Source organism: Limulus polyphemus, unplaced genomic scaffold (assembly GCF_000517525.1).
Source record: "Limulus polyphemus unplaced genomic scaffold, Limulus_polyphemus-2.1.2 Scaffold2993, whole genome shotgun sequence".
In the NCBI taxonomy this organism is placed as follows: domain Eukaryota; kingdom Metazoa; phylum Arthropoda; class Merostomata; order Xiphosura; family Limulidae; genus Limulus; species Limulus polyphemus.
The window spans coordinates 49,860-64,484 of NW_013668603.1; the positions used below are offsets into that span (position 1 = coordinate 49,860).

At 31.6% G+C, this 14,625-nt stretch overlaps 1 protein-coding gene across 1 annotated transcript in view; it reads right to left on the minus strand.

The window, feature by feature from the left end:
• Positions 1 to 14,625, minus strand: part of LOC111088016 — a 40,461-nt gene that overhangs the window by 23,445 nt on the left and 2,391 nt on the right. Inside the window, exon 4 of the mRNA XM_022396737.1 lies at positions 13,582 to 13,798. Coding sequence (XP_022252445.1) covers positions 13,582 to 13,798 — 217 coding nt within the window. The remainder of the gene's footprint in view (positions 1 to 13,581; positions 13,799 to 14,625) is intronic.

The following is a 14,625-nucleotide window of genomic DNA, read 5'->3' on the forward strand; positions in this document are numbered from 1 at the left end:
TTATTAGTCTCAAAGTGGGTTCCTTGTCATCGAATTTAAACCCCTCATAAAGCTTAATATTTTTTGTTATCCACGGATTCGAACCCAACTTGCTAGCTCCGAAATCTAGAGCTCTACAGCAGAGTGTAAAAAGGCAAAATCAACATTTGTGCTGGATCTAAGGTAAATACAATATCTGTAGATTTTTTCTTTCTCGTTTTTGCACTTTTCAACTCCAATTGCGTCTTAAATATTAAAATGCTCAAATATTTATGTATTTTTGTTTTCAGAAGAAAATGGGTTTCGGCGATAATTTTAGAGACCACTAATTTGCTTAATTTAGATATAATTTAAGGCCTTTCTATATTTCTTTGTTATTGTTTTTACAATATAAACTTCAGTGGGGTATTATTAAATAATATATTTTCATTCATGAATTCGAAGTAATTAGTTAAGAATATTTTCAATGCTCATTGGCAGATAAATTAACGATCCTGTTCACATATTGAAATTGACTTTTCTTCCTAAAAAGTACTCTTCTAGTTTATCAGAAAAATCGGAATGATAGAAGTGTCCCCCGTTAGGACAGCGGTAAGTTTACAGATTTACAACACTAAAATCCGGGGCTCGTTTCCCCGCGGTGGACACAGCAGATAGCCCAATGTGGCTTTGCTCTAAAACATCCAAACAACTGTGATAGAAGTTCTGGGTAAGCTTGTAACAAACCTGCACTAAAATTATTAAAAATACGATTAAATTGAGGAATTTTAATTACGAATTTTCCAACAACTTTCAACATGACAAAAAAATATCTGGCAGGTGTAATTGAATCTATTGAAAATTATACTTTAAACTGAACAAAAGTATACATTAACACAAAGTGCGCATAGCTTATCATTTGTATAATTTAAAGCTTTTCAGAAATACATAAATACTACTTCCAAAAGCCAGAGGTATGGCACGATCTGGCGTTAGAGCACCCAACTTATAATTTACGAGTCGCGGGATCGAAACTCAGCACCGAACGTCCTCACCTTTTACCAGGGGGGGTGTCATAAATGACGGCCAATTCCATTATGTAATGGTAAAAAGTAGCTGGAGAGTTTGGCGATGGGCGATGTTGACTAGCTGAGTAGTCTCTAGTTTATCGCCTCAAAATTATGAACGGTTAGTGCAAATAGTCTTTTAGTAGTTTTGCGCGAAATTCAACAACAATAACCAAATGACATTGTTAGATATGCATATTGCTTGATTTCATACACATTAAATGTTCATATGTAATTACAGTGATTGAAAATTGTTTTAGAAATATGATAGATTACGATTCTTATCATTTTGCTTTAATCTGTATAGTTTTTAATATATCCATAAAATACATTTTTGTCTTGTCATTATTTTGCTCTCTAAAAGTATACATGTTGATCCTACGATAGAAAATAACGAAGTATTAATAATAAAGATATTGCTTCTTATTTGAAAATAATTTGCAACTTGAAAATTTGTCGGCTAACCATAAGAAATACATCATCCATACGTCGGAATGTATATGTATAGATTTATTGCAGATATTAGACACTTTGATTACATATAAATATTCAATTTAACAACCAAACGATGTGTACATATTGATGTTAAAAGGAATCATAGATTTTGAAATATTAAAAATTATTTATTATCTGTTGCATAATTTGATTTTTTTTTCTAGCAGACGAATAACCAATAAATTTCAAACTTCGTTTTAAAATATTTTATGCTATCTTTTACTACATTACCAAATCATTGCTAGCTTTATCGTCATTCAGTGACTTGTTTTTGACGTTAAACTTATACTATCTTCTAGTATTTCTGTTTATGCGGATTGTAAAGTATATAATAGCCAATTATGTTATCAAATAATATTAACTTAGCACTTCGAGTATTTTTGGCAACTTCTTTCTTTACTCTATATTGTTTTTCCAGCTTTTATCTATCTTTCTGTGGAATTCAAATTTGGTATATTGAGAACGAAGTAACATATTATTAAAGTAAAAACAAAATAAAACTGTAATGTGAATAAATAAAACACGTAAAACTAGGTGACTCATTAGAAACAAATAAATATTCATGTTACTGTTAATGTTACCAACCTGAAACTCGTGATTACTTGTACATAAGTGTTAACACTAAACTTGATGAGTACTATATTCTTGGAGCCAGTATGGCTTAGTGGTTAGCGTGCTCGAAATCCAATTCCGAAGGTCCGTGGCCTATTGCTGCGTATTTGGTCATAAAAGAAATGCCAATTATTTGACAAAAGAAGACCTTTAACTAGATTCAGTCTATTAATCTAAAATTATGGTGTATTTTTGTGCGAAAATTCTAAACACTTCGCTGATTGTATTAATTATTATATTTATATAATATGATAACACATTACAATGGAACTACCTATAATTTTAAGACCTCATTTTGAGCTGATTCAATAACGGACGTGAAAAAAACCCATTATGCAAGTTCACCTTTATCAAGCTTTTCCTGTAAAAACAGATCTTATGAGAACAAAACACAAAATAATTAAATTGAGAGTCTCAAAATATAAAATGCGGATGTACGTTGCTGAAGTTATTGAAACATGATTGTTTATTATTTTTTGTTATAATATGAACATTATATTGCCAAATATATTGGGATAGTTTACCTTAAAAAGAGGATGTCCTGTTTTGCAGCTTAGATCTCAAATCAATAGAGTTTTGGAACCATCTTTGGCGTTAATCACAGTTTGGACGTTAATTACTAGCCCCTGAGACAAATCATTTTCTACACACTTTGTGGAATAGTCACTTCTAAAATACTTCCATGTTGTTGTTAAGCTTAGACCCGTACATATGACGCAATCACTGAGTATCAGGACTAATTGCTTCGCATGATGGTTTTACATTGTTCTTCACTCCAAGCATCGTGTGAGCTGACGCTTTGCATTCATGCTTGTCTTGAGTGGCTTATGGGTTGCAGCATGTCTGTGAAGTTATACATCATGAATTTTCAGACACCCAATAGATTTGCTGGCCTATGTGTCTGAACACTCATTAAATTCTTGAATGATGGATGCAATGGCAGATACACAGATCTTTCATTTCACAAAACATATCAAAGCTCACTTGTACTAAGGAGCACAAGCTGACATTTCTTCCGCATATTATTTTCATAATATATAGGTATGAATAAGAAAGTTTAAATGTTTCTCATCAGTGTTGTATCCAACAGTAATTTCTCTTAAACTACCAGTAAACTCCTCTCCTTGTAAAATCTTGACTCTTGTTGGCTAACTGTAGCAGCTGCTGACTGTTATAAACTTCATGGAGTAGTGTACCATGGCATTGATATACAGAAGTCAGAGAGGACGGATCTAAGCAACAGCTGAAGAGTGCTCCCCAATACTTTTAGCAATGTGGTATAAGTTGTTGAGTTAACCTATTAAAATTTACTAATTTTATTTGAATGAAAAATAAATAACATCTTCGCAATATAGGAATATGTAACACGCTTCGTTCATTTCTTCATTTTTTTTTCCAAATTAAATATATGCCCCTTAGCAGCTTTTGAAACAAATCATTGCACATGTTAAGAATTGTAATGAAGGATGATGAATTATTATACAATGAGTTTCAGATTCTATTGAGAAAGGAAAATATTATCATATTTTTTTATAATAAGATGTATTGAATTTTCTTTTGTTATATACTTAGATTTGGTTTTCATTTGATCGCTCTTGGCAAAATCATTCACGCTGATTAAAGTTTTGCGTGATACATTCACATACACTTGTTTAGTTAACCTTCCACAGCTGAGTGGGTTCTTAGATATATTATTTGATAGCAGTTAAACTGGTTTACTCATGCAAATAAGGTGGTGTTAACAAGGCATGGGGTAAAATTTATATCAATCCATTGACAATGTCGTTGGTTAAATATCGAAACTTAATGTTAATCGCATTAATAATTCATTTAAGCCAAATAAAGTCCGTGCATAATAGGCATTAATCAACCTTGATGAAATTAACTAGCTTTCTGGAACTCGTTGAAAGCAAGCAAAATAACAATATGACAAAAGGATATTTAATAAACCTTAACAGTGGTTGATCGTTCACTTGCGTTTGTTTCTTTATGCATAAGGCAATGGGTTTAAACTTATATTGTAAACATTATTAAGTTGAATCATACTTCAATAAATCGAGCTGATTTTCTCAAAAAAATCCGTATTCATTAATATGGATGTGTGCAAAATAATTCGTATGGATCTTTTAGCCACACACATACACACCTTTTCAATTCTTATGTTGAAATTGTTTTGACTTAAGAGTATTACTTTGGCAGTAAGATCTATCAATAGCTTTGTTATACTTTCAAAAATATATTTATATATTGCGGGGTGTGAGTGAAAATAAAATATGTACATCAGAGAATATTCAATATAAAATTAATTTAAGTACCGAGATCTTGCGAACTTCTAATGTTTTTGTCTGAAAAATAAAAGATTTTTTTCGCAAATTCTATGAGTCTAAGCCGAGTACCTAATTCATTCAGAACCAACGTAATTTGTAAAAAGTACTGGTAAATAAAGTTGTTTATTATGTTTGTTTTATCCTCTTCTTGAGAAGGTGACATATATTGTTTGATGTTCCTTCGTTTGGTTCTGCAGTCTTTTCCATAATTAGTATTGTAATGATTTGTTTTTGCTGTTGGTGATACATTATTTTCATTTAACTTTCTTTACACATGAAACTATATTGATTTTATGGAAACCACGACGAGTATTCAAAATAAAAGCAAAAACAAGGATTAGCATGTCTAGTCCTTTTTTTTTTAATATCAACATTGCTCATATTTGAAAAATCAAGAATGGGGTTGTATACAAATGCGACCTTTGAACCCTTGGAATAACTACCAAGTCAAAATACTTTGAGGATGTATTTAAGACGATTTCTACGTGCATTATGAGCAGAAGTAATAAACTTTACATGATAAATAATAAAAAATAATAATAATATATTAGATATCTTTAAATTTTTTACAATTTCAAGAGCTTAAAATGTTTGATCGCTCATAAACAAAATAGCAATTTTATAATGAGCACAAACATATCACTTAGTAATGAACTCATTTCGTGTAAATACATTTCAAAACCTTTAGTATGTTCCTTACATCAATTGTGAACTTTATTCAAAGTATGAACACATTTATTTGAATATCAGAAAAATATACTAACCATCATAAGTCGCCCCCTCCCCTAACGTCTCAACGGCAAATCCGAAGGCTTATAACGCCAAAAACCAGGTTTCAATACCCGTTGTGGGCACAGCACATATAGCTCATAATGTGCAGTCACAAAAGAAAAGGAGTAACACAAAGCTCAAGTTAAAGTTTACACAAAAATTTCTAATGGGTGTTGGGATGTAGAGTAATCTTAATCCGAATTTAAAGTTTAGATAAAAGTCAACCCAAAATTCTGGTTCATGGCTGCATAAAAATTAACCCAAACAGGTAATTCATGTTTATGCAAAAACAATTTAAATATCACGCTGACGCATACATAAACAAAAAATAAAAATTAAACTTAATATTTACAAACAAATAACTCAGAGATGATGTGAATACTTGTCGGTAAAATTAAGCTAATTCCATAAAAAGATTAATCAAATAGTTACATTATTCGTTATATAAAGAATAATCCAAATTCAAGTTGATGATTCCATAAGGCTTATCTCTAATATCCAATTTATTTTTAGCTTAAAATGTGCGATAAAAATATTATTGATTTTTAACAATGATCACGTTTAAATTAATATAATCTTGTTTAGGAGTAAAGAAAATCTCAGTATAAGTAATATGTTGTTACATTAGTCAGTTGATTTGTCTGAACAATGAAAACGTGTAAAATCAAGCATGCTAGTCTTACCTAAAGTAATCATTTATCTTTTGTTTCCAAAATTTTGTTTAAAAACAAAACAAAACTGAAAGACACCACGTTCAATTAAGACTATTATGGGAATTTATCACAGTCACATCTTATCTGTGATAAAGAAAACAAAACCACTTGAATAATAAAAATAGGTTTCCCACTATGTTATTTATTTGAAGTTATACTACAAAAATATGAATGATAAACGTTGCCAAAGTATGATTTTTGAAATGTGCAAACTTGTAAGCATATATATAAATAATTGTAAAGCATCTTAAGTCACATTACATTAAATGTTGTGCTTAATGCTTAGTTTCTAGAAACAGCTTCTATCATAAAAATGTTTTGAATCCCACCTTTGGTCTTGACTGAAAATTTAGAATTCAAACTATTAAAAAGACGAGATTATATATATATATATAAAGTAACTTTTTTTCCTTGATGTTTAATAATTATTAAAGTGTTAATTGCATTCTTGTGCGCCTGTGTTATACTAAACTTAACTTTTAATTTGACCAGCGTATTAAGTAACAAATTGAATAATCCTTATCTAAAAGAAAATCCTCTTGTATATATTTAGCCTATAAATTTCTTAAAGGTTAAATTGGAACTAAAAAAAAAAGTCCAGATCTAATCACTCTCTGAAAGTATGGACAACTAAACCTTAATCTGATCTGTGTGGCTGCTATTTGTCACCAAACTGTGATGGATAGTGGTTTAAAAAAATACTGTTCTAATAAAGACGCTTTATGTATAGCAGAGACGGTTGGTATGGGTATTAAAAACTTTAATTGAAATAAAGTAAAAGAACAACGTTTGACCTTCTTAGGTCATCTTCAGGTTAACAAAGACAGTTCACACTCTCGTGTGTCCAGTAACGGTCAGATTTAAACTGTAAAGGTAGATAAAGGCAAGTGAGTACATTCATAAAATGAATGACATTCTATCAGATACAAAGAAATTTAAGCCAACCCTCACTAATCCAACAAAAGCACATGAAAACCAACTAAACAAAATTGAAAAAACTAACACAATCTCACAAAACCTTTATTCCTACCTATTTAATGCTGACTCCCGCACACCACAACTGTACGGCACTCCCAAGCTTCACAAACTCAATTGTCCACAACGACCCATAATGTCGACCTATGAATCGTTTAACTACAACCTTGATAAATACATAACATGGGAATTTTCTATGTATGTAACATCAGCAGGATCCTTTTTAAGGACTCTTTTAACTTTAAATCTATTATGGATCAACTCAACGATAAAGCCTTAATGGCCAGTTTTGATGTAATCTTCCAACTACTGAAGCCTGTAAGATAGCTTTAGAACTTTATATCCAAGACCCTAACCTTTTAATACACATCCACAGCAACCAAATAGCAACTCTTCTAGAATTCACTACCACCCAAACTAATTTCATGTTCAACAACTAAAATTACATACAAATAAATAGCTTAAGTATGGACAATCCTGTGTCACCAATTCTAGCCGACATTTTCATGACACAGATTGAATCTCAAGCGATCAATTCAGCCTTACACCCACCACTATACTGGTATAAATATGTTGACGATACATTTGCTGGATTTACATCTACAGAACACACACTTAGTTTTTTCAACCACACTAACTCCAAACATCCCAACATTAAGTTCACCCGTGAATACGAAAAAGCTAAATAAATAACATTTCTCAAAAACAAGGTCACGAGAACCGATACACAATTCAAAAGAGAAATCCACAGAAAAATCACCCATACTGGACTATACATTACCTGGGACTCAGCACATGAAACAAAACAAAAACGCAACATATTAAACAACCAAATAAACACAGCCACAAAACTATGCTCATCCGATAAAATTAACGAGGAAATCAAACAACTAAAACACGCTTCCTCAACGTCAATAAATTTCCTTCAGAAACATTCGAAAAAATCATACACACATACCTAGGGCAACTACACAGTCAACAGCAAACAAACAATAATAAATTCAAGGAAACAACTAACTATAAAACCCTGCACTGTTGCATGTCGTATATTCCCGATATTAGTAATAAAATAATCGACATTTGGAAAAAACTTACAACAAACATAACATTCCAATAAACACTAAATTCATTCAAAAACCGGGCACAAAACTAAAATCCATACTATGCAATAACTACACTGACAAACATACCAACAACATCATTTATAAAATGCAATGCAACAACTGCCACGACTACTATATCGGAGAAACAAGCCGAAAAATGGAAACCAGATTCAATGAACACAGAAAAACACCTTCCCACGTTTTTGAACACTGCAAAGCAAATAAACACAACATAACAATAGAAAACACCAACATATTAAGTAGATAAACAAAGAAAACCCCTACAATCTCATACTTGTTCACACTGTGTCCCTAAGACATGCACCCAGTAACGGTCAGTTTCAAACTGTCTTTGTTAACCTGAAGACGACCTAAGAAGGTCGAAGCGTTGTTCTTGTACTTTATTTTAATTAAAGTTTTTAATACTCTGCAATACATTTTTACTTCCGAACACTTGACCTAATTCAACAAATTAGATCTCTACTTTCTAAGTAATTAGTGAATGACATATTCGTCATGACGTGTAGATTTTGATATATAAATTGTACGTCGAAATCCTCCCACCCCCAAAAGCTCTGTGTTTAGATTTTAAGTAACCCATACATCCACATTAAGGCTCTATGATACACTATCTGTTTAGAAACTATAGAGAAGAGTTGAAATTAATGTCATTGTCTGTGAGAAACTTCGATGGTGGGTGCCCTACATATATTGATATTTATAAAATGACTCTACCCGGGCTGCGCACTGACAAATGTGCTGCAACATGACTATATAATTGGAGGGAGGAAGGCTTGTGTTAAAAATTCTGCCACCGTTTAACCATAGTTACTAAAAGATGAAATAGATCCATGCAAACTTTGATAACTAAACTACATTATTTGATTTCCTAGCCATACCTTAAGTTTCTTTTTAAGTTTTTTGAATAATATAAAATCATAATATTCTCCTATTTTAATTATATTATAAAATGGCCATTAACTGAAAATTCTTCAAAATATTTTTTATTAGTATTGTACATTGTTTAGCAAAATTTAAACCTGTCTTTAATTTGTATTTATGGCAAAGCTACTAAAGCTATCTGCCGTCGTCCCTAATTTTGAACCACTAACCAGAAGGAAGGATACCAGTCATCAGCATCCTACCAACCACCATACATACTAAGGAATTAATTGCTAATCTTATAACACAGCTTAAAGTGTGGGTTAATAGTTTTGTGGTATCGCACGGATTCGAACATGCTCCAGCTCACAAATCCCTATCTTTGCCACAGAGACAATCGCGCCTTCCCTCTTTTAAATCTTAATTTATTTGAGAACACGTTTGATATATCTGGGATGGATTAATTTTAACAGTTTTTGAGGGGTGTTTTTCTGGCACGTGATCTTATAATCAACTGTCATATATAGCTTGCGTAGTCCCCTAAAGTTAAAGATCCATGTCAATGGTAGTATATAAATGTCAATTAATTGCATTCAGACAAAGCTCTATCATTTCATATTAACACAGAAGCGAAATTCATATTATGAAAGATTATTTATTATAATGTAGACTTCTATGAAGTGGTGCATGGAAGAGTTTGATCACTGTGATGTGCAGTTCCTACGATATACGCTTCGTTCTGGACAAGTAGACAAGTAGAGATCAGATCCTGCAGAAGCTTGGATATCATTAGTCTCTCACAATGGATTGGCTTAAAGCAAATACAATTATATTTTTATTTATAGATAAGCAATGACCCTATATCTAGCTGTGGTACATGTGCCAAACAACTATACTTTTGTCCATTATTTTGACTTGGGATGCAGTGCAGAGCGACTCTAGTATGTTGATAATCTTGAGAGATTGACATGTGTATGCAAGTAGCCGAGTTGGCGAGGAAGGAGTACAGGGCAGAATTAATAATGGGTTAATAAACACTCCCATTCTGTTTATAGTAATCCGAACTGATCACACACTTGATCCTGCTGAAACGTTTACCTCATATCTCTTTAATTCAAAAGGAAATTTCGTGATTATTTATAAAATAAGTTTAGTGTAACTCTAGCTTCCCATCATAAAGAACTATCAATTATAAGCCACATCTTTCAGGCTTAACGACAATCTGATACAGATGTCATTCTACGAATTTATTATCATCTAGTATAGACCACATCCACGGGTTTTGCGACTAACTTATGTAGATCATAGATCTCTATAAATCTAATTGTTCCTTGATTGCCCAGCGATAAGGTTGAAGACGTATAACGCTAAGTCTGTTGTTCGACTCCTACGATGGGCAATGCACAGATAGCTCATTGTGCAATTTTGGGTTTAACAACATAAACAAATAAATATAATGATTTTATTTTTCTAATGTAGATCAGTGAGCTACAAGCATTAGTGTAGATATATGATATTATTAAAGAAAAAACAATAATTAAAATGTTAAAACTAACCAATAATGAATAAAAAACAGAGTTGGGTCACATCAGTTAAAAAAATAACTTCCATATACATGTATATATATATAAAGACTAATAACAGTTTTATGATTTTGAATGTTTTCAATAATTATCACACGACTATTTGTATTATTGTTGTCAAGTATTTTACACTGTGTATTTTTTCACTTGTGTTTTAAGCTACTCTATTAGTGATGTGTTTATCATAAGTAGTTATGAAGGCGTATAGCAAAATATAAAAGATGAAAAACTTTTACTAACTATGACGGTCCGTTGTAATTTTATGACTAACTTTGGAAATTCTACAGAACACTGTGAAGATCATGCTTTTAATGATTTGTGTAAACCCAAGTGCGATTATTAAAATAATATTTAGAATTATTATATCTTAAAATTTACTAGTCCTAGGAAAAACATTAACCAATTATAACACATTTTTTAAGAAAAGTTTGGAAATCGTATAAGGTGTTTGAACACCATGCTACACTGCATATGCAAGTCGCTTTTCTCGCAACTTATCATTTCTTTTAGTTCTGTTCTCAATCCTTTTTTTCAACAATACGAAGTTGGTGATTGTGATAAAATGGTTATCAGTATCCAGAATGTTATGAGGATTAATGAGCACTGTCTATAAAAGATAAGGCTTGCAGTATCTTCGCCTAGGGATAACCTTATATGCTGATTGAAATAGCGTAAAGCATATTGAACACGATATTTGAAATTCACTTAAATACCACGTACCATATGTAAACTTTCCAGAATAAAACTTATAATTCCCAATGTTCTTATGTTGTAATTTAGTTACCCAATCCCCGAGAGCAAGTAGTTTTTATGATATAATAATTTTACATTTGGGATTATTTATCGTAATCATTCGATAGATTCGATACTTTGGCTTCATATCCTTCATCACATGTTGGCAGTTGTAAATATATACTTTTAATGCAGTATTAAGTGGTCTGTTTTTTTGTACTGCATCTATTCTGTACCCTGTATTTAAGTATTTTCCTTGTATATTTACCACTGTGTATCATGCACGCAATTTTCCCAAATAAGCTTGTTTTTCTGTCCATACTTTCTTTTTCAACGATTATTTTCTTCTAATATTCGTGATTTAATTAAAATCTGTAAATCAAAAAACGTTTCAACTAATAAATTGTCTGATTTACACGCAATATAAGCAGGAAGGAAATGTTTATGTGCTACGTTTCGTTTTCACTACGTACTTTGTTTGGACATTGTTATGCTATACAATACCACACACATTCAATTCTTTAGTACTTAAATTGCATGATTTGACGTTATTTTACCTCATATCATAGCAAAGATTCTTAATGTTTTCATTAATCATTAGAATATAATTTCATTAACTATTTGAGTTTTAAAACCTATAATAAATTCTTTCTGGATAATCGTTCTTACTACATTCTAGGATCGATCTCAAACCATCAATTGTCACTAAAACGAATGAACTAATGTAACTACTACGTCACATGTTTTCTGAGCCGACATTTCTATTGCTATCTATCTTAACTTTCCACCAAAACATATAAACGAAAAGCTCGACAGAAGCGTTTCCTTCTCTTATGACATGGGATCTATATAAATGGTTCCTTTTTCAGAGAACCCTGCACGTGTGTTTAATTGCTCACTTACGGGTTTCTAGAAATTGAGATAACATTGGTCACACACGTGGTGATAACCCATGCACATCTGGTAGTGAAACATTATCTAAACGACATTATCAGTTGAAACTAAATTTTAATTACTTCTATCATGAAAACAAACAAACTTTTCACAGAAAAAAAAACACAGCACGCAGGTGTCGTGTTGTGGCGAAAATGTATTACTCAAGTCCTCTTAATTTAGCCTGCGGCTTCTACTAGAGTTTCTGATAAACTAACACCTGGATCGGCAATGTTGCCAGACATAGAAATATCTAAAAGAAAGCACTAGAAGCGCATAACGAAAGAAAAAAATCACGCTATCTTTGGCAAATAACATTACAATGAGATCACACAATGAAATAGACTCCTGCAAATTTCATCAGGATTCTTACGTTATTTCTAATGGAAGTTCTGATATTAGAAATACTTTTATTATTATTATTATTTTCTTTGTTTAATTAGAAGTTACAACACTTAACCTTATCAATGTAATCCTGCCGACAAATATACGCGTTAATCAACACACGTAAGTTTTGACAATTTATTATTTAAACGTCCATATAACTAATATTCCAGTTTGGTTTAGATACTTTAGAAAGAAGTTCAAGAATTTTCGGCACAAAGATAAAAGTCTAAACGATATACAGTTGCTAACGAAAAACTGTATTATCTCACTAGCAAAGCATTTAATTTCAAAAGATGGCAGTTCGATTAAGAAACGGTTCTTTGAAATGGTGCGTTGATCTTGGTCAAATTTATACATTCCTAATTAGATCAAGAGGATACCACATGTAAAACAGAACATATTATTTCTTAAATAGGAAAGCTTTGCTCATTTACTCGACGCAAGAAACGCCACAAATGATGTTAACGCAAGAAACGTCACAAATGATGTTATACCATAAGAAATTACCATTTATAGGTGATGCCTTATCCATTTACATTTCAAACAATGATGTCTTCCAATAACAATGAAGGAAGAAATAACTAAAATTATTTGTAAGTTTTGGATGTTTGTGCATATAAGTTACTTCCGTAATAACTAGATTGCATACACACAAGATATAATTAAGTATGTTGACTACTGTATGATAATAACTTGTTGGCTTAACTATTTTTCTCATTAATTAGAATTCTTACATTTGATGTGATAAATAGTATGACTTTGAATAAAAGAATATTGGATAACGATTGCACCTAGATATACTCAGCTTAGCCATTTAACATTAGGGCTTCTATTTTGAGAATGTTAGTAAAATGTATACTTACCTTTGTGGCAAGTGTTAGGGTGCGGTTCAGTAACATTTCCTTCTTTGAATCTGTACCGGTTTTTCGCCACCAGAAACAACTATTTAAATTAACTTAGAACCTGTTACAGGCATTAGTTTCTTACATCCATGACACTAATATATATTATACCTATTTAATCATAGAATGGATTGAACTCACCATCGCCACACTGCCCCTGACAAGATCCTACGTCAACTGTCGACTCAAAAGGTGTCTCGTGAAAAAACGTCATCATGCTGGAGACACGTTGACAGCTCGAAGGGTTAGAGCTACATTGACAGTCTTCAATAACAACCACTTCTAGTAGGCCTGTCAGTGAATGGTGGATTTCCATTTTTCTTGATGATGGTTCACACACATCGGCGGAGGAACACTTCTGGTAATGAATAAAGTTATGTTAACAAACATATTATAAGGGTAAAGCAATATTAACGACCATATTGTTATGGGAAAGAAATGTTAACAAACACATTATTAGGGTAAAGAAATGTTAACAAACACATTATTAGGGTAAATAAATGTTAAGAAACATATTATTATGGTAAAAAAATATTAACAACCATATTATTAGGGTAAAGAAATGTTAACAAACATACTATTAGGGTAAATAAATATTAACAGTCAGTTATTCGGCTGATCTAAGAGAGAAAGAGAAATCTAAAAATTAACTTTAGTGCCATTTATTCAGAAGAACTGTCTTATTAGAACGTAACAAATCGCTTTAAAACCAACAAACAATCCCTCTATTTTTAGAAGTAAAATTATGCCAGTTTACCATTAATGTTGAAACAACACATTATCATTCTTCCACATTAACAGAGCCATAAAATAACATAGGTCTGCAATGGTTTTATTGTCTTGAAATTTTTACATGTTCTACAGTAATTCCTGTACACTGAATCGGAAAATGATATTCATTTTTCTCCATCACGTACAGATTTTTCACAAAAACGTCGTATGTACTTTTACATAAGTGAATCATTTTCATTGAAATCGGGTCACATTTTGTTATGCTTAAAGTGTTGACAACCACTGGCTATAGATTTCTTTAGATCAATCGCGACGTGAGAGTCTTATCGATCATTCTAGAACCTAAACATAACAAACATAATAATAAAAAATGGTCATTGTGGTAAACGAAATAATAATTTGATCTAAGAAAGTAGTTTTTTTTTCTTTCCGATTTGTAAAAAATCCTTACGT